Source organism: Enhydra lutris, unplaced genomic scaffold (genome assembly GCF_002288905.1).
Source record: "Enhydra lutris kenyoni isolate GAN:26980312 unplaced genomic scaffold, ASM228890v2 scaffoldscaffold5, whole genome shotgun sequence".
Lineage (NCBI taxonomy): Eukaryota > Metazoa > Chordata > Mammalia > Carnivora > Mustelidae > Enhydra > Enhydra lutris.
In genome coordinates this window covers 39,418,579-39,440,575 of record NW_019154089.1, presented here as the reverse complement: position 1 = coordinate 39,440,575, position 21,997 = coordinate 39,418,579, and the positions used below count along the sequence as shown (strand labels likewise).

The 21,997-nt window shown below is 41.5% G+C and overlaps 1 protein-coding gene across 1 annotated transcript in view; it reads right to left on the bottom strand.

Annotated features, from left to right (window-relative positions):
- Positions 1-281: 281 nt before the first annotated feature.
- Positions 282-21,997, bottom strand: part of LOC111141120 (ADP ribosylation factor like GTPase 15) — a 402,680-nt gene continuing 380,964 nt past the window's right edge. The window contains exon 5 of the mRNA XM_022493466.1: positions 282-3,016. Coding sequence (XP_022349174.1) covers positions 2,864-3,016 — 153 coding nt within the window. The 3' untranslated portion in view covers positions 282-2,863. The remainder of the gene's footprint in view (positions 3,017-21,997) is intronic.

The window sequence follows — 21,997 nt, the reverse complement described above, 5'->3', positions numbered from 1 at the left end:
CTCGACTCTGCTCGCTCATTCTGAAGGAACAGCTCCAGTGAAAGTAAATCACTGGTGAAGACAAGCCAACTGGAAAAGACACTAGCTCTTTTTTTTTTTTTTTTTTTGGTCTTTTAAGTTTTCACAATGGCCATAAAGGAAATGTGAATTAATCATTTGTTTTGACCCAAGAGCAGCAGAACTTATTTTGAAGACTTAAACAGGCAACACAAATGTAAACAGAAATCTGGGACTCCCAAATGCTAAAAAGCTTGAAAGGATTAAGTCCGAAAACATCAATTCTACTCAGCGTTTATTTTCATTTGAAGATAGGGGAAATCATATATAAATCACGGACAATACAAGTTCTTCTTGTCTGGCAATTGTCCACATAAATCTGTTACCCTCTAAGTATAGATACAGATTTTTTTTTTTAATAGAAAGATAGGGCGAGATGGCAGTTAATTAGCAACCGGTAACTATAAACTACAGTAGGTACAAAGTTTTGTCATATAAATTAATTGCCATTACAAAAAGGCAACTGCTTTAGCTAAGAAGGTACAAAAACAGGTAACTTCCATAAATATAACAAGAAACTAAGTGGAGAAATACATAACAGACTGTTTTTCCTACATAATATTTGAATATGCAAACTAAGACACCTGTGGCACTTTACATGGAAGTAGGAAGAGCCGTACACACACACCACCCACCCGCCACCCACCCACACTCGCCCATCCAAGTCCCCTCCCCGCCCCCCAAGTGGATTTCCAAAACTAGGGTTACAAGGACAGGATGCCGCTCGCTCGGAAGCAGCAAGACGGCAAGCTCCGAACTGCCAGACAAAGAAGGAGCCTTATTGACAGTTGTAAAGCATTAGGCGTCAGACAGAAACTTGTCAAAAACAGCTGTTGTTGGGTACTGATTGATAATGTTTTCATTCTGACGGCTGAGACACTGCAGACAGTCGTGGGTCTGAGAAGAAGCCCATCACTGGCGCACACATGAACACACACACACACACAGACAACGGGAAGTCATTTAACAGATGGCCTAGGAGCACTCAGCCATAGTATCTTAAAAAGACAACATTCTCCATTTAATGAACTTGCAGAGAAAGCATTGCCTAAGAACCATTTATTTTTCACAGAAGATGAGCACAACAAAACAAAAATGCAAGCAGGGACTGTGTAACTGGTCATCGGAATAAAAGTTTTGTGCTGCTCACGGATTACGCAGTGAAAAATATTCAAGGACACTGGAGACAAGATTGAATACAAATCTTTTTGGATCCATTCCACGGGGGGGCGGGGGAAGCTTAAAGAAGTGGTCGATGTTTCAAAGGTAATGATTTCATTAAAATCCACCTACAAGATGAAACCACAAAAGCTGTATCTGAATGATGTATATCTTCTGGAGAATTACAAGGTATTACATCACCGTGTAATACAGGGCGAGTCTGTGGTATCTATCTGAGAACCAGTCTGTGCTACCTAAAAATTACAAACATGTTTTTATTGCTCAGGTGAAAGGAGCAGTTTTCTAACATTTGGCCATTTTGTGTTTGAAGTGGTCAAAAATCTACAAAATGTGCCAAAGAGGATTACATCCATAAACTTCAGTATCTATAGATTATTCTTGATTTAGAAAAGGTCAAAGGTGCCAAACCTTCGTAAAACTGCACATTTATCTCTACATAATTTTATCATTTAAATTAAATGGAAAAAAAAAAAAGTTCCAAAGACTGAATCTAGGCCCTAAAATGATTTGCTGCAGCCCCAGCACATTTTTTTTAAGGGCACACTGAAACCCCTGAAAATAGAGGTTTATAATAGGAATACTGACAGACCTTTAATTACTCGTCGGAGACAATCAGTGACTCTGTTAAACTCCATTAGCACTTAATGAATGAATATCCAGATGATTCTGTCTTTGTTTTCTTTGTCAAATCCATGCCAGCTTAAACCCTAGCCAGTATAAACTATACTTCATTTGGCTTTTTTAAAAATTTTTATCTATTATTTTAAAAATTATCTTCTCTCTTTCAATCAGACACTTTTAAGATTTTTAGAGAAAGATACCTCTGTCATGTTGCAGCTTGACTTAATGCAGGGGACTCTTTCCATTAAAAAAATATTGGAGGACTCGATGAAATATCATCAGTGAGGCACACCCGCACTGTGCCTACATTCTCGCTCGTCTCAAAAACGGAAAGTTTCTGCTCTTAAGACAGGGGAGTGAGACTTCAGATGGAATCAAGGAAATTCTGCATCTTGTCTTTAAAGTTCTTCCACATTAATTTTATCTTGGTAGGATATTCCTCTCTGATAAGGTGATTCATTGAAGTTTTTGGTGCTCATTTTTCTCTCATAATCTATGAGGCCCATATATAAAAAACTCAAGAATAAAATATGATAAAATAAAATAAACACCCCAAGAGATCTTGGAAACAATAGACATAAAATGAGGAGCCCCAGTCGTATAACGCTCCACCCCCAAACCCAGGGAAAATGAGTCAAGGTTCTGAGTCTCCCTGAGTCCTTCGTAAGGGATTTGATTTCTGTGAGCCACGAATTCCATCCATTTTAACACAGAGTACAGAAGAGCGGCTTAGAACAACAAAAGGAAGAGACATGCGGTGAAGATAATTAGTGGTAAACAGAGAATAAATTCTCTCTCAGTAGTGTGTACTTGACGTTAATGCCGATGATGATGATTCACCTGATTTACAGAATATTCACTTTAATAGAGAGATGAGAGTCGGAGATAACTAGAGGAAAAGAGACACTGAAGCCACGAAAGTCTTGATACCAAAATAAAATTAAAATGAGAAACTAACATAATAGGTTCAAGGCCTTTGGGAACCCGTGTTCTTTGCCAGATTTCACATTCTTACAGCTTCATGGTCTTTCTCTTCTAACAAATTTATCAGTTGAGAGAAGCTGTCTTTCAGTGCCTCCGTGTCATCCAGCGAGCAGGGCTGCAGAATCCAGCGTTTCCCACGTGCAAGGGGTTCAAGTTCAAAATATTTTTTGACCTTAAGGGGGGAGAAGATAAATATGTTATTAGTTATATCAGAACCTTTCTAATTCCAGAAGTTTGTGAGTGACGAAATAGGGGGGATTTCAAGGAGAACGTTTATAAACTGTGATGCCTAGGACTTTCTAGAATTCCATTCACTGCTGCTGTTATAATGTGGGTCCTACGCTGTGACCCGGGACTGTTTTCTTTAGGGGTGAGTGACCTGCTTACAGACCATGTCACCCACACACTTATCTGCATGGGAGGTGATGGAGTCTAAGAAAGAATTACATGCACAGCACACAGGGCAGAGTACACTGCAGGCACCAGAAAGATTCAATTCCATCAAAACCACCAGCAGAGCAGCTTTCGCTACACCCCCTTGCTAACTTACTCAATTGGTGGCAAACTATAGTACATACTGTATCAATTACTCAAAATTATTTTGACTACCAAGTGCATATTTTGACTACCAAATGCGTATACGACAAAAACTGGTAATTTAAATAATCTTTTTTCTCTCTCCCCCTTAAACTTCTAGTATCCATTTTTGAGACCTGGGAAAGCACTTTTTAGGAAAGAGGCTAGAAACTGAGTATGTGTGTGTATATGCATATTTAAACTGTATACAGATACATATATATACAAAGCATCCCGGTTTTTAATCCTAGTCCTGAATTTTCAGGGAGGCAAAAATCATGACCTTTTAACTGGTATGTGAGTGGAGAATTTGCTATCTTAAGAATCTGTTTGGTTAATATTCAGTCACAAGTCATTCTTAGCACAGAGGCTAATAGGTTACTGACTAATAGTGTCCAAGATTACCAACTCAAGACTGAGAGGAAACATCAAATTGTGACATCTTCTGGAAGAACTGATGACCTCTCAAAGGGTATGATAAAACACAAAGCTTGCAAAGCTATGGTCCTGCCCACACTCCGTCACATAAGAACTGAACACCGTATGTACAGCCTAGTGAGGTTTTACTAACATAAAATAGAATGAGTAGCAACACCAGAAGAACCACTGTTTGAAGACATTCTTGGTCAACAGATTTCATTAAATCCCATGTGCCAGGGCAAATTCCAAGGTCTTACCTTAGTCAATACTCGAGACCTAGAAAAAAAAAGGTTCTCAACCACATGCCATTCCCAATGTGGTATCATTTTGCCTCTATCACTGCAAGGACCAGAGTACAGCAGAGGTACATCATCCAAAAGTGGCATTAAAATATATGTACATTATTTTCATGTGAGCAAGAAGATAGACATAAGAAATACTAAGGCTTTATGCTAGTGTAGGAACCACATTACACTAACATTCTAGAGTTCAAGTGTGTCTCCAAAGTTCTTCTGTAAATGTCTGCAAATTAGCAATAAATACTACTACTTTAAAAAAAAAAAAAAAGCCTGTGAAAATGGAAGGACTCTCATCAGTTAATTCTGGAAAGTAATGAAAATCTCCTTTCAGATCAGAAAGCGGGTAGACAACTTCAGAACAGAGTTTGCCCGAGGTATTTTATAAATCACGTTGTTAAGAGAATTCTCCCTTATGGAAAATGTAAACTCCCTTCTTTTAGTTTCTTTTCTTTAGAGCACTGAAAGCAACCCACTTCCAAGAGAATCTGAAATCTGCTTGTGTAACAACCGGCCCTAGATGGGCTCTGCCCCACCAAGGGAGGCCAGCAGCCAGCAGGGGGAGAGCAGCGCTGGCAGGGGGGACAGGTAGGGACCGTGTTTAAGGCCACAGCTTGGCAGAGGAGCTGGCTGCTCTGGAGAGTATAAAATCAGAGATGTCAGGCTCCTTGCTTCTCCCACAAAGTGGGGCTTCAGAATGCACAAACAGAATCTGGTATTTGATCAATAATGCCTCCCATCAAGAGGGGATGGCACGGAACATCCAAAATCTGGTACATGAAGGAGGTTTTACCCTTGCCCCATTTCATAACCTCACATCATTTTTTTTTTTTTTTTTTAAAAGATTTTATTTATTTATTTGACAGAGAGAAATCACAAGCAGGCAGAGAGGCAGGCAGAGAGAGAGGAGGAAGCAGGCTCCCTGCTGAGCAGAAAGCCCGACGCGGAGCCTGAACCCAGGACCTGGGATCATGACCTGAGCCGAAGGCAGCGGCTTAACCCACTGAGCCACCCAGGCGCCCCAATAACCTCACATCATTTTAAGTCTTGCCGATAACTGAGAAGAGGACGGGTGGCAAGAAATTCAGGAATATTAGGATAAAGAGAAAGACTAACACAGTAAGTGCATGTTACCAACAATACCTTCAAATAGTTGGCTTAAAAATTCACGGAATTGATCCTGGTGGCATACTGACAGCTAATTTGAAAACCGTGTTAGATTTAAGCAATCACAGAATAGAACTTGTGATATTTTACAATATGGACCAGACACACAAAGCCAGGTTTTAAGTACCCATTAGGTTGGTCTCTAGGCAACTGAAAATACAGACTATTGCGTGGGCACACTTGGAAGATAATAAAGATGTCTGAAGGTAGTTTCTGAAGTTGTTCCTGCTGAATATGAAACCTGAGGAGGAAATGGAAGGTTCCATTACAGGGTGGTCACCAGATAAAGGAGCCTAATGGTGTTAAGCTGACAACTATGGCGGCGTAACCCGAGATTTTCCGATCTGTAACCTAAGTAGGTATCTCCCTCATCCTGCTATACTCCCCCAACTGGTATCGAAATGATTCCACACCATCCTTCGTTTATAACATCAACTGTAAAACTAGTCTGGCGTTTCAGTGAGTTTCAAGCACAGTGAGTTGTCGCTGGAACACAGCTTTTCATTACCCAGCGTTTCATGTTTCTAAAAACAAAGCAGGTAATACAAGAGAGGGGACGATGGAGACCTCATGCTCTGACTTGAACTTTTCCCGTTGGGTTAACATTTTCATTTGATTTTCTTTAATATATTTTTATTTACTTATTCGAGAGAGACAGCATGAGTGTGAGAGCACATGAGAAAGTGTGGGGTGAGGGGAGGAGGGAGTGAAATCTCAAGTAGACTCTGCACCTAGTGTGGAGCCCCATGTGGGGCTCGATCCCATGACCCTGAGACCAGACCTGAGACAAAACCAAGAGTCGGATGCCTAACCGACTGTGCCACCCAGGCGTACCTTCGTTTAATTTTCTGTCAACTTGAACTTCAAATTTCACCTCCTCTGTATTATTAAGATACAAATTACAGTCAACATTTGACTTGTTCACCTTATCTTTTTTTTTGTCCTTTCATAATGCTGCTGTATAATTTTAAAGAACAAGGCGTTTAAGTTTGACCAACATAAATCACATGTTTTGAATACTTAATCAGCCACTTAAATATTATGCCTCAATGGAAGGTGCAGGGATGAGGAGGAGGGGACTGCTTCTCACTGGCTTCGGGAGACAGCACTTGGGGCAGTGACGTCAGAATCCAGCTGCCTGGCAACCTGTAGTCAGCTGGCTATTTTTGGGTTAGCCGCAGAGAGTGGGCATTTGTTAGTGGCCATGTGTCCACCCTAGAGATAGGAAAACAAAGCTGCCGTAAGTAGCCAACTTATTTTAGCTATGCTGTCAGAGCCCTCCTTCATTCACGCCACTGTGGGGTGACGCACATGACTGCATTCTGTTGATTCCCACAACGCACTTAGTGTAGAGTCCTAACGGACAACTCGGCACCATCACTTTGCTGCTCACGTTTGTAACAGCTGCGAAATCGGGTAGGAGATGTCCTTTATGTTTCTTTGAGAAGAGAAATAATAATCCTTTCCAACTTGCAGGACCTCTAACAAGATTATGTAATAATACCGACTTCTCTATCTTGCCCTCACTTCACTTCAAGAAATTAAAAATTTCTTTTTAATTCTTGCAAACCCGCTGTGACTACATTTCTGGAAGTCATGTAAATAGTTTCTGAACTGCAATAATAGGTCTTCCGTTTTAAAAGCCTGCAAATCTCATTTTATTTATAACAATAACTGCTTGTTTTTCCTATTTTTGTTATTAAAGCATGTAAGTACTGTGTGCCCAGAGTTGGCCTCATTTTCCTTTAAACACTCTGGGGAGCAGGGGAGAGAACAGTCCAAAAGGGATGACTTAGTGTTTTAATGTGACATCGAGTTAAGTTCTAAGCTCAGATACTTATAAACAGTGCTTTGACACACATGAATGTGTTGTAAGACATTAAAAAGGGGCTTAGTTCTTCACTCCATGGGACTGTGCTGTGCATCTTTCAGTAGGTCGCCCCTACTCCTAGTGAACTCAATGCCATTACCCTATACCAATCATAGCAGTAAGTAAAAATCCCTCCCCCACCTCATGTCCAGAATGCCACCTGGGGCGGTACTGTAGGTATTTCTCCCCTTCTGGGGCAATTTAGCTTGCTTTCTCAGTGGAGATAGAATCTGGATATCTTTTCTGCACGTACTTCTCTAGATCCCCACCTACCCACAACACACATATTCCCTCTGAGGAAAAAACTAGCCGGTTATAATGGACCTTTCTTAACTTGAGGGTGGTTGTGGTGCATTGTCATAGGGTGAAGATTAGTATGAGAGAGAAGCTTTGAACACGTGGGTCCTGAAAGTTCGCTCCCTGTAACTTCATTCATTCGACCACCACTTCCTGAACAAGACTGGCGAGTGTGTGAAGGCGGTGTGAGTGTGCCCTCTGCCAGTGCTCCACCGGCCAATGTGTGGGGTTCCAATGCTTAGAGCGGAACCCTAGAAAACAAAAAACAGAGACAACAGCCGGAAGAGGAGGCTGTCCTCATCATCTATATTAAAAGATTATAAGCCTCATTGTCCCTGGCTTTTCAGTGACCATAAAAGACGGTTTAATACTGCACAGTTTACTAAAGGCTTTTTCACTCATTTATGGCACCCTGATTATACAACTGGAAGAAAAGCAACGGATTCAAATAGAGGGAGGAGTATTAAAATAATTCAAGTCAAAGTGAAAAAGAAATATCTTGGTAGAAGATTGCCCAAAGAAACTTTCGAAATAAAGGCACATTCTTTCTTCATCTCTGGCACAGGAGTCAGTCTCACGAAGGAGTCCAGGCTGACAACGTCAGCTCCTTCAAGGCAACAGTGATCAGTCAGCATGTAAGACAAGACAACAGGGATGCTGGGTGAGGAACACAAGCAAAACACAGAGAGCCAGCGAAGAGAGTTGCGGCTGGGGGTCTGGTAGGCAGATGCGCGATGCATCTTGCAAGAGCCCACGACTCCGTAACCACCTTGAGCCAGTTATGGGTTTCTTGTCATTTTAAGTCCACAGCGTGTCCATCGCATGCCTGTATTTTTCAAACAACTAGACGAATAATGTTTTCTGAGACAGGTTCATATGGGTCTTGAACTCTTTGGTAGAACTATGGTCTACATGATACATGTACTCCAGGGCTCCAATTAATAGGCTATTAAGAGAGCCTGAGCGATGAGTGAAACTTGTAGGATATTGACCGTGACTGTCAAAAAGGGAGCAGAACTTGCCTCATCCTCACCCAAGCTCCTTACTTACATTATTAGAGGAGATGCCCCGTTGCAGTCCCATGTCACAGTGGGGGAAACATTTGTACTGAAATGCTGGTCGTGAGCTTTCTCTTTCCGCCCCCAGGCACAAGGACATCAAATTCTAGGAGCCACGGTCTGAATTATTTACACCATGGAAATCTGCAAGTGCAACAAACCAAGACTTTCTTCTTTCTAGAGAGTCGGGTGCCAAGCACCCACTGGCACGCACAGTATGTACATCTCGCCTGGGAGTATGCCAAGGGGCCTTCCAGCCTTGTGGTCTTAACTGCAGAAGCTCACGGAGCAGGCTTTGCTTGGTAACCTTCACCAAAGTCAGAACTTTGCCCACACCGTGGCTCCAGGATGGGGTCTGGAGATAAAGTGGCAGGGCATCATTAAGATTCTTCAGAGTGCATTCTTGGCAGCTTGTTCAAAGAAAGGTTAGTCCAGAGAGAGCAGCACCAGCTGTTCCCCTTTTCATTGTGCTGCTTGCAGGATTCTGAAATCCTTAGAAAGGTACTAAATATGTCATTAAAGGCAGAAATAAAGAATGCAAGCAAAACCAATTTACCATAGTCCCAAAGATACTACAACACAGAACAGATATTGTTTACTTTTTTCTGTACTAAAAGGGACCAGAAAACAACACCTTGATATTAACCAAGACCACAATATTAGTTTGGGAGCGCAGATCTATAATGGATGATTGGTTTCAAGAATGTTAGGTGTAACATAAAAGTGTAGTTTCGGTAAGATCGCTTCTTTCTTAAGCAAAGTGCAGCTCACCTGACCTTGGAGTAATTAAAAAGCTAGACAAATGCCAGCAGGTTATGACCGGTGATTGAGCCCCACCTTTATTAGAAGTCTTCCTGCCCAATCAGTAATCTCTGAAGTGTGGCGAATGTTATATATTGTGACAATAATTATATAGAAACCCTGTCTTCCACTGCACAGGAGAAGTCAGTGTGTTCCAGAAGAGCTAAATAAAATGATCCCATCGCTTTGGTGGTAGGAGCTAGAATCTGGAGAGCATTCCTGTTTTTTTGCTTAACCTGCTAACCTAGAATTACAGAACAGATTACATCTATTTTCTCTTTTTGATATACCTAGAAGTTTTGTTTTATTCACCTATCCAAAAAGCCTGCTAATCAGACAACCACTGTGAGAGGCAGAAATGAGGTATGGATGCTTCCTGTCTTCAAGGGACAATGAAAGATACCCAGGACTCCTGCAGAATATCTCCTCTACCCCGGGGATTCTACCTGGCCCTCCAGAGCCTGGAGTGATTCCCATATGTAGGTCTTTGCTCCAACCTCTGCATCCAAACAAAGGTGCCTCCCTCCACAAGTAGAAAGAATTGGCTTATAAATATTCATATTTTTAGACCCAGCTGACGTCCTCCTATCATCTCAAGGGGAAGCCTTAATGTAGAAGAAATGTTAAAAGTAGAAGGGACCTTAATCACAGTAGCCACGGTTGGTTACCTCCCAGCACCCAGGCAAATAAAGTTTTATTGGAACATAGCCATGCTTACTCACTTGTCTATGGCTGCTTTCATGCTTCAATGGCAAAGTTGAGTAACCATCAGAGAGACAAAATCTAGAATTACTGTTTAGACCTTTACAAACAAACAAACAAACAAAATTGCCAATCCCTGGCTAACGCTGTTTGCAGCTTCCCGCTTTGTCCAGCAGGGGCACAAGCAGTGCCCGGGAGGTGTCTGGGGAGCTGGCCTCTCTTGCTAGACCAGCTCGTCCCCACTCATACTGTAGAGGACCAGAGAAGTTGGCTTTTCCAACCTCTCCAGGCTCCACTTATAATTTCAAAGGCTCTGGATTGTGGTCTAGCAGGCAGAAGGGTCATAAAGCCATATTTTGACCCCTCTATGTTCAGCCTGGTTTTCTTTTATGTGGAGACTACCTAACAGCAGCGAGAACTAGCCAAGGCACAGGGTCCATGACCTGTCTGTTTAAAGCTTATGGTGTCCTTAAGGATGGCTCTTAGTGCAGAGCAATATTATTGTTATTGTTACTTTGCAGTTTTAAAAAGGAACATACAATTTACTAAATATACTGTGTCTAAAACCCAGTTTTTCCTGAAGCTATTATATTCAATTTAAAAATCTTACCATTCTGTCTATATATCTGGTAAGTTTTAACAGCACATTCAGGAAGTTGGATACAGTTTAGGTCCTTTTATAAACTTAGTTTAATTAACCACTTTTAAACATTTCAAAACTCCATTTATAAATTTAACATATTCAATCTTCTTTTTCAGCATTTAGACTGTAATAATCAAAATATCCTCAAGTAGTTATGAAGTCTTTTCTTCCCCAGCAAGAATTCTTAAGCATTTCTTCAATTAAATTTATAAATTCAATGACTCTCAAGCTCTGATATTTCTTCTTCTTTTTTAAAAAAGATTTATTTATCTGAGAGGAGGAGAGAGAGAGAGAGGGAGAGAGAGCGAGCATGAGTGCATGTGCACAGGAGTGGGAGGGGCAGAGGGAGAGAATCTTCAAGCAGCCTCCCTGCTGGGCGTGGAGCCCCACACAGGGCTTGATCTCATGACCCACAAGATGAGGACCTGAGCTGAGGCAGAGAGTCAGCTGCTTACTGACTGAGCCACCCGGGCGCCCCCTCCTGCCTTTCTATATAGGGAATCATTTCTGAAATAATTTATACATCTTAAATTATAATTACAAAGTGACTCTACCAGGTTGACCTAAGTGTAATATATACTTGAAATGAAAGTATTAATATTGTAGATCTGTTATTTTATCATTTTTACACTTTTAATGTTAAATTTTCCAGGGTTAAAAAGACTTTCCCATTAAGGAAACAACTTTCCATCCCAAACGAAAAGAGTTATCATTCCATATGTGGTTCTCACCTCACTGAACTTGAGTTGCTTTTTTTTTTTTTTTAAAGATTTTATTTATTTATTTGACAGAGATCACAAGTAGGCAGAGAGGCAGGCAGAGAGAGAGGAGGAAGCAGGCTCCCTCTGAGCAGAGAGCCCGATGCGGGGCTCGATCCCAGGACCCTGGGATCATGACCTGGGCCGAAGGCAGAGGCTTTAACCCACTGAGCCACCCAGGCGCCCCCCTGAGTTGCTTTTCAAACAGACTTTTTAGACTGAAACAGAATTGGAGCCATAGATGTCCAGCGCCAAATTTTTGAGGTCACTCATTGTCAGGTTAGGGTCTTTATAAGAATAGTTGCCACAACAAAAAGAACTTCCTGGCCTTCAAAGGGGATTGTTTGCTCCTGGATGTAAGTTATCATTACCTATTTCATGGGTCTACTCTCAGAAGATTCTAAAGAATTTTCTTTACTTGTTTGCCTGGATTTTGCATTTCTCTAGCACACACTTTAATATCTTTTCGTTTGGCTCTATAGATATTACTTTTCATTTATTGAGCTATAATTTGCAGACTGTAAAATTCACCCTTCTAAAAATGTACAAGTTAGTGATATTTAGTATATTCAGGGACACCTGCAATTATCACGGCTATCAAACTTCAGGACATTTGCACCACTCCAGAAAGAAACTCCCCACCCATTAGCAGTCACACCCCATCTGCCCTTTCCTCCATCCCTCGGCACTCACTAATTTACTTTCTGTCTCTAAGGATTTGCCTATTCTGGACATTTCATATAAATGGAATTATATAATACATGGCCTTTAGTATCTGGTTTCTCTCACTTAGCATAAAGTTCTGTGTGAGTACTTCTTTTTATGGCCAAGTGATATTCCGCTGTATGGACCTAACACAATTTGTTCACCCATGTTCATCAGTTGCTGGACGTTTGGGCTGTTTCCACTTTTCGGCTATTATGAATTCAGTTATACAAGCCACGACTGTCTCCTTCAAACAGGCTTTATAAATAATCATTGTATAAGTTAATGAGTTAGAGGATATCAAGACTCAATGGGAATGAAGCATCTTCACAAGTCTGGGGTGAACTCTTTTCATTCAGATTTATGAGGATATCCTCGTTTCACTTGAGGAAATTCAGAGATTTGGATAATTAGTCTTAATTTTTTCATGTGTAAGAGACCTCAGTTCCTGGAAGGCATAGACGATGAAAAAAATTCTTTTGTATTCCCTGATGTACCCAGTACAATTCCAGACACAAAGAGGATACTCATTATTTTTAAACAAATGTAAAGAGCTGAAACTATAATGAAAAGGGCAACAAAGTATGTACCGTATTTCATCTCAGATTAAAATGTTAGTAAAGGAAGGAAATTGAACATTGGAGAGAAGTTGCCACTCCTTTTAATTAAGCAGGCCAAGGTTTCATGCAGGAGGTGGGATTTCATGAACAGTTTCAAAACCATAGGTCTAATTGGTTTAAACTCTATTATACATATGCCTACAGGCAGCTGCAATGGATTGTTTTGCAAACAGAAAAGTAAGCAACCCCTCATGGAAAATAGACCCACTCCAGAAATCTCAAGACCCAAAGGACACATATGTTTTGAGCTATTCCTTTAATCTGAGTCCAAACAAAGCATCTAATTCTTATCTCAGAGAATGGAAAGCATTGACATATGCAAAAAAGAGAAGCATCGGTACACTTGTCTTTGCATGCAGGTGCAGGCCTCAGACTTTTCAATAACATCTATAACATGGTCATTAATTACACAGGCAGCCAGGTTTCGACAGCATATCATTTTCTTTTGCCCTCCTCTCTTTCCCTTCAGTAATCAATTCTATTCCACTCCTTCAAAAGGGCTTTCATTTATGGTACCAATACGTTTTGGGTGTTACACTTGATTCTGCACCTTCCATGTTTGCGGTAATACTGGGTTATGATTTACCTTTATTTCAAAAAAGCAAACATTGTAAGCAGGAAGAGGCTTATCTATGAAAAACTTTTTCCTGGCAATAGAATATGGCTGTCTAAACAGTTCTACCTATATGTATGAGAGCCAGTCAAGTATGTACTAGACAGGAAGGAGAGTTAATGAGTGAAAGCCCCAAAGACATCAGAGACAACCAATTAGCTTGTCTGAAACACAGGCTTGTAAAGCTATCAGTAACTTATAAAATGGTCTGCTACACACGAGTAAAATGTTGTTTAAATGGCTTGCTTAACTAGATGCATTCACCATGAAATTGATTCTTTTAAGGTTATCTTTTTAAACTTAATACTCATTAACTGTGCATATGGAAATGGCTGGCTGGGTGGAAGGGTGGGTAGCTATCTTGGTATTGTCAAGTGCAGGCTGAAGATATGAATTCCATACTTTTTGAGGTTAGCAGGTATTGGAGAAGAAACCCCATCAATTACCAACAGTTGTATCTGCCTCAGTCACTGAAAAGGATCAACACACTTAGATCATTCCTCCCCTGCCTTGCGAAATGCTTAGCTTGGGGTTGGTAGATGGGCTCCGAGGACCTTCCAGTGTTGAGAACACATGCTTTTGTGTTACAGAACTGCACCGGTTTTCACCACAGCCTGTGATTCTGCAAAATGGCATGAGAGCAAGAAGACCCAGAGCCTGATAGTTTTCAAATCCAACATTTGTCTCAACAGTGATCAGCTTTCATCCCCCAAAGACTTACTTTACTAAAACATTTGAGGTAACTTGATGTTAGCTGACACATGAACGACAATCATGATACTATTTCCTATTCTGAGTTATCTTTTGTTGTTGTTGTTGTTCTTTTAGAGATAGAGAGAGACCACAAGTAGGCAGAGCAGCAGGCAGAAGAAGAGGGAGAAGCAGGCTCTCCACTGAGCTGGGAGCCCGATGTGGGGCTCGATCCCAGGACTCCGGGATCATGACCTGAGCCAAAGGCAGCCGCTTAACCAAATGAGCCACCCAGGTGCCCCCTATTCTGAGTTATCTTAAAACACTACTGTATATTTTGGAATTTTTTTTGCTGTGTCTCATATTAGCTTTTTTCTGTTACACAAGGCTCCCTGCCACAAATACACTTTAGTAAGTTGCAACCTGATCAGATAATCAGAAGAGCGTGCTTTGATTTTGACGTGACTAACTCTTGCGTGCTCATTCAATGTTGGTACCCTTCATGGAACCACTATGAGCTGGTCAACTCAAGGGATTCTTTGACTTAACAAAATACTAGGAAAAAAATAACTTGCAACAATGTGTTAAAGCTGGTTAAAAACAAAAAAATATCTGTTAAAAATAGTTTATATATTCCAGCTTATTTGGCTTTTGTAATGCACTATATGTCCCCTATCTCAGTCTTGCAGCTGGAAGGTGTGGGGAAGGCAACAGGGGCAGTAACAAATCAAAATATGAATATATGGAACCCAAATAAACATGTTTAATACTCGCCTTGTGGTACTATGGCAGCACTCTGTCCTAACAACGACAACATTCAGATGTTGGGGCAGATTCAAATTCTTGGGCCTTGAACAGGAGACAAATATGGCAAGCCACGCGTTGCTGAGCCGCCAATGGAGGGTGCCAATGGCCCTGTCCAGATGCAGAGATATTCAAGGGATGTTCCTGTCAGCAGTTTGTCCTCTGGCTCCAGCAAGGAGCCACCACCATGGAAACACAAGAAGGAAAAGGAAAAACAGCAAAGCGTGGAGGGACGGGGGTGGGGGGGAAAGGCAGAAAAAACTGACAGCCACCTCAGTAACACATCTGAGCAAGGGGAACAGGTAACAAATGGCCTTCGGAAAAACTGCCATGTTGTTAGTCACAGGGAGAGAATTTCTTTTCCTACTGGCAATACGGCCAGGAGCCTAATATCCTGGCAACTGAGAAATAATGAGCTTGGAAGAGGCTTGCAGGCAGTCTGAGAAAAGAAAAGCTGAGTGGTAATCCGTCCTGAGGAATTTTGGCCAAAAAACCCCACACAGGACTAGCTGAACTCAGAATAAAGCCCGTGAAAGACAAGTCTGGAGAATATTACAATCAGACATAAAGAGAACACCAGAAATGAAGGTTCCAAAAGCCACTGACTGGATTTAGCACAGCACTGTTAGCGTGGCCTTGCGTCCTAGCTGTCCAACCGGGACTAGTCCGCAGCATTAGTTCTTGGCGGAGGGCAAAGGTGACCATACCCTTCAGGGGAGATTTGGCAATGTCTGGAGATATTTCTGGTTGTCAGAGTTGGGGGGCGGGGGCACAGTGTCTGCTGCAGGTATCTTGTGGGTAATGGTCAGGGATGCTGCCAAACATCCTACAAGGCATAGGATAGCTCCCCTGCCCGCCCCACCTCCAACAAAGAACCGTCTAGCCTGAAAGGTCAATAATGCTGAGGTTGAGAAACTGTTCTGAACTGATCTTTTAAGGCAAAACCAAAGAACAAAGGTCCCCATTAATGCTTCAGTCTATGGTTTATCAGCGTGAACCATCAGGCTCCCTAGCTGAAATCAGGAGATTTAGGAACCGGATTAAGAAAGTAGACCAGGAGCTTTGTCAGGGTACAACTCTCTGTCCTCTCTTCTTGTTCAAAGCGGAAATCATTTGTTCTTGGTGGGGATGAGTCAAAACATTCAACTGGGCTAAAACAAGTGCACCTGATAAATAGCCACCTTTCCCTCTTTCTACTGTTAACTCCGCATTCATTGTCTCAGACCCTGGGGATATAAAGGTGAACCTAAGTCCCAGTCCTCACGAGCTTCCTTGGAAGAGACTGACAGGTATCGAGTAGGTGCGTCAGTGACTAAATGAAGTCAGATGGAGTAAGCACCGCAAAAAATTAGAAGGCACCACGGCACTAATAACATTTACCATTGAGGTGATCCGAAAGATGGACTGAGGGCATGATGTGAATTAAATATCAAGCAGTTGCAGGTAAGGACAACTCTTTAGCTGGTTTCAAAACAAAATTTCATACAGTTACAACAAAGGCTCCTTCAATTCACCTCCACTTAATCACCTAGGCCTAACCGACTCTTCACCACCCGGTTCAAGATAATGATGGCCGTTGCCTGCCATATGAATGCCCATGCCCTGTGGGGACAAGCCCCGGATGAAGCTGGCCGCTCACCTGATGCTCACACCAGGGCACCAATCTCTGGAACGTCTGCTCACTCTGCCACAGACTCTTTCACAATTCTCACTCAGGCAACCACACTTGTTACTACAGCAAGTCATTCAATTAAATATGGCATCAACGGATGAAATAGGAAGTTGAGAAGACAATTTCTACGACTCTGAAAAACTGAGTGGAATGTGTTCAAAGAACTCAATAAAGGTAAGTCATTAAAACAACTGCTGTCGAATCAGATTTAGGGGAGACAACTATCAAGAACTATCGTGTGAACTGCTTCCCACATGTCTTTAACTTACCATCTTATTTTATCTTATAGTGCTATTTTAAAGAAATGGGAACTGAAAATCATGGATGATGCCTGTATTTTGTGCTAAAAATATGACACAGAACTCTGATTAGTGGCCACGTACTCAGAGAAAAGGCACTGGCCCAGTATCAAAAGATTAGCGCCATTTGTATGTTTTAAGTTAAATTACTTAGGGTATACATTTATTTTATGTTTTTAATGACAAGACACTAGCCAGCTCTTTCTTCATTAACTGTTCAACTACCAGTTCAGATCAGGTCAGATAAGTGGGCTTCTAACAGTCTCCAATCCCACTTCTTATTCTGCCTGAATCGAAAGCCTTCTCAGGGGGACGTCATTAACACCTACTTCAGTCGGAAGTTGAGAGTGTTACATAAAATCATGTCCACTGTCAGAATCAATACTAGTGTCTATCACCTCAAATCCTGCCGTGAAAGAAAGCAGAGTATAAATAAAGAAAACACTCAAATCCATATTGATACCCACAACCCTGCAGTCTCAGGTAGAGAATATGCACTGTTCACATCTGAGTGCACATTATGGTAAAAACTGGATACTTTTTTGTTAAATACCATATCCTTTAACAAAATAAACATTACATTATTTTGAATGTATTTGTGAAATATTTTCTAAGTAGAACTTATTCCTATTTTCTAGGCTCAGGAACGCAAACAGAATCATACAGTACTTTTCTTAGCGGATGCCCTCGAGTTCTACTTCCCTGCACTTACGGCTCTCAAAGAACACTCTGATTTTACCTTGAAGTTATTATCTGTTTCTTTATACCTTTATCACATATCCACGAGTAAGATGGCAATTCTATCATAGTACGTAAAAATAAAAATCATATAATGCCGAGACCTGACAAATGATTGCTTGGGCTGTCTATTTTTAACTATAGTGTCACTAATAAAATAAAATGATGGCTGTAAACGGTGTTTACCTCTGTGTGCCACAAATTTATGTTAGTGAATGAAGTACCTGATACCCTTGTCTTTACCGTTTAACATAAGAGGATCTAGACTTCAAAGCCCTTGAACAGGGTTTGTAAATTTTAGGTGTGAGTTCATGACATCTAATCTTTCACACAGAAAGATGTGGCCCTAGAGAAGAAAAAAAAAAGGATAGGAGAAATAAATTCTTGCCTACTTGACTCCAGCTTCTCATTCAGACATACAACATGCATAACCTGTGCACTTCTTAGCAGGTTAAATGCAGCACACGGTTTTCATAAAACATTCAGGTGAGGGGCACCTGGGTGGCTCAGTGGGTTAAAGCCTCTGCCTTCGGCTCAGGTCATGATCCCAGTGTCCTGGGATCGAGCCCCACATCAGGCTCTCTGCTCTGCAGGGAGCCTGCTTCCTCCTCTCTCTCTCTCTGCCTACTTGTGATCTCTGTCAAATAAATAAAAATAAAAAATCTAAAAAAAAAAAAATTCGGGTGAGCTCGAATCTCTTACAGCTGCTAAAGTATTTGAATCCTGACTTCTTATAGGAAGTCACAGACACCCAGTTTGTAGTAACCTGGTCGTCACAGGTTGAACTGCTTTTTGGTGCATCAGAAGGGGCAAGCTGGTGTGATCAACTGTGGGGACGTCTGGAATGACCTACGGGCTGCAAGGCTTGGATCAGTAACGAGGAGCATTGTGTTCTGGAGTAGAATTCGCCTGGTTTTGACGTGATCACTGACCCTGTGAGGCACAAAGACACAGGATACTTCCTGTACAACCTGAGGAAAGAGAAGGAAATGGAACAAGCGTGAACAGTATAATGGGCAGAAGTTCTGATCAGGAGACTGGAGACAGAAGTGAATGGACTAGCTGTTCTAGGTTCTTAAGCCAAAGACTTATTTAAAGCACTGAGAGATGTAATTGCTTGCCTAACACTCATGGAGGAACTAAGAGAGTTCCCTCAATGAGCAGACCATCGTACTCTTGCAGGCAAGAATCTGGAATGGCTTGGATCACTCTCTTAACGGTTTTTAGATTCTTATGAAATATTGTAAATTAAGACTCTTATGGTTCAGGTTTAAGAAATTCATTTGCGCTGTATCATAGATGTTTAAAAATATTCCTGTATCTGCACAAAGCATTAAAAAAAAAAAAAAACTCTCTGGAAAACGATGTACCCCTTGCACACCCAATATTCCCCTCCCCATTCCTTCCAACCCCCAGAATCCTTCCCATCTGCCAGCTGGGTTTCATTTTAAGAATTTCACACTGAATATAAAGTGCTATTTTGGCCATGTGGCTCCAGAAATGTGAATTTATAGTCTATTCAGATCGCACGCCAATGATTGACAGAGAGGGGATTAACCAACTGGATGCGATGAAGCCGTTGCCTCTTCCTTCAGGTTGCTTTAAGTTTCCAGGAAAGGATGGTCACCCTCACACTGCTTCACAGAGGCTGGCAAGAAGTCATCTCCTTAGCAGGGCACTTGTTTCTCACTTTTCTAGTAGATGGCTGCTCTACCTTGGAATTCCACTCCCCCACCCACACCCCCCTCCCCGACACCCTGTTCCCAAATTCCGTCCATTTCCCCGCATGTAAAATGCGAACACTAAAGCTGGCTTTCTTAGACATTCCTTGCAACAATGTTCTGTTTACTCACACATAACACATATTTATAATCACTGGTCTTCAGGAATAAGAGTCAAATATTGGAAAAGTACGTGTGTGTATCTGTATCTGCTTTTTTTTAGGTAAGGGCTCGCAATGCCCAAGAACTTACACATGGGGAAGACTCTCTTCATGTTTTTAGTATTTCAGAGACTGTTGGCAAGTCCCGGCCATCTAGAAATGTTTCAAATACCATCGCTATTTAAGCTTTTCCAAAAGTAGTTCTGTTTTTTCAATGGTGTTCCATCTTGTTTCACACTTACCATCCTCAAATATTATCCTAGGCATGAAAGTGTAACTATATATTCAGATTTTCTAAATCTTTCTTTTTGCGACTTTAGGATCATGCTGTTCCTAGGACTCTGTACACTCAATGCATAGTAAGCAACACTATAAAAGAGATTACTTCTCTGTTTAACAGATGATCAATGAAAGGGTATGTGTAAGCGTTGAATTTCGAGAAGGCTGTGCAGAACGTATTTAGATCTGATACTGTGATACTGAAGCCAGCCTCAAAATGAATGAGCATATCCACGCTTGTATTACACATACACATAAAAGTTGATGTCAGAGGGGAGGTCGACATCATCAGAAAAGCACATCAGGTTTGGTCCTGTTCAGAACAGGAAAGGCTCCAGTCAAGATGGGGGCTTTAGTCTCTAAGTTATTTGAGAGAGGTAACAGTGCCTAGCTCCCTTCCTTCAAGACAAAATAAACAAGAACACTACAGAAAATGGATTAGAGTTAAGGGAAAATTTCTCCTCCCTGACAGCATAATAAATACATCTCCACTAAAAAACAAACAAACAAACAAAAAACCCAAAACACCTAACCATCTTGCACATTTAAGTTTTAGACATATTATCTGACAGTTAAGAAAGTCATCTGAGAGCAGAGGAAAGCATGGAGGGAGCCACATCACACTGGTAACCATGAATGGTAACACGGGGGGCGGGGGGTGGGGAGAAGGGCAGATTTTAAATGGTCTTTAATGTGCCTCTGAATTACTGGACTTGAAATGATAAGCTCCTGTAGTCTTTATACTTCAGAACATGAATAAAAACATACATATGAACAAATCAAAGAGCAGAAAAGGGCAACTTTAGAAATAAATTAAAAAGATGCTTCTATGTAGAGACACATAAAACAAGGTAAGTGACTCACAGTAGGGCTCAATAAAGAGTTGCTGTATGACTGTGAAACAACACTAAAAATTATCCTCATATGGTACTATCGACTTAAAGTCTATAAGCGTGCTCACTTCAGGAAGGTGGGGAATGTTCCATGCAGACGAGACCACCACTCAGGACTCACTTTCACAACTGAAAATCTGACCCCCTCTCACCAGCCTGTGAAGTTCCTGAGTGGGTCTTGTAGTCAGCAGGACCAGAACTTCAGGTTCCAGGTGGGAAACCAGTCTGCTTCTTCATCAGACCCCCTTCAGAGAGCAGATCGTAGCCTGCCTCCACCGGATCTCTGATGCTATCTTTGAATGAACTATAGCCTGCGGAAGGCTATCAAATCTCTTCCTCAATTTTTTTTTAAGATTTTATTTATTTGACAGAGAGAGAGAGACAGTGAGAGAGGGAACACAAGCAGGGGGAGTGGGAGAGGGAAAAGCAGGGGTCCCGCTGAGCAGGGAGCCTGATTCGGGGCTTGATCCTAGGACCTGGTATCATGACCTGAGCCGAAGGCAGACGCTTAACGACTGAGCCACCCAGGTGCCCCTCTTCCTCAATTTTAATACTAGGGTCTTTATTTGATGCCAGCACAAGAAAAAGCCACAAAAAATTGTGAACCACATTTACCTTAAAAGTGCTGTCAGGGGTTACTCATTAATTCATTTGGTATCTATCTTATCAAGTCTTTTAGAACTGTGGAAGACAGTTCATTCCTTTGGAAGACATAGCCTCCTCTTTTCCAATAACAAGAAATACATCACAGATCACGATTCTGCCACTTTTTTTCAGAAACTCAGAATGCTAAATATGAAACCAAATTCCAGCAGTGATTTAACCCACAGGATCAATGTTCTTCCACTCTCCTCCTCTTTGTCCTGATCTCCTGCTTTAATTTTTTATTATTATTTTCATGTGAGTCACTTTAAATCGACAAATGAAAATACAGGAATATCTCCATCTGGAGTGAATAATAACACTCCGTCTCTTTGCTTGGCATTATTACTTAACAGAACACACCAAGCTTCATTGAAAGTCACTGGATCTTGAGTCATTCTTACTATTTTAGGGGTTCTTAAAAGTGCTTGTCAACACTATTACCAAGGAGTATGGGCTCCGATCTTTCAGAATCATCTCAGTATAAGGAACTTCAGCTGAAGTTAATTCATTTTAAGAATGGATTTCTGGGGCGCCTGGGTGGCTCAGCGGGTTAAGCCGCTGCCTTCGGCTCAGTTCATGATCTCAGGGTCCTGGGATCGAGTCCTGCGTCGGGCTCTCTGCTCAGCAGGGAGCCTCCTTCCCTCTCTCTCTCTCTCTCTCTCTCTGCCTGCCTCTCTGTCTACTTGTGATCTCTCTCTGTCAAATAAATAAATAAAATCTTTAAA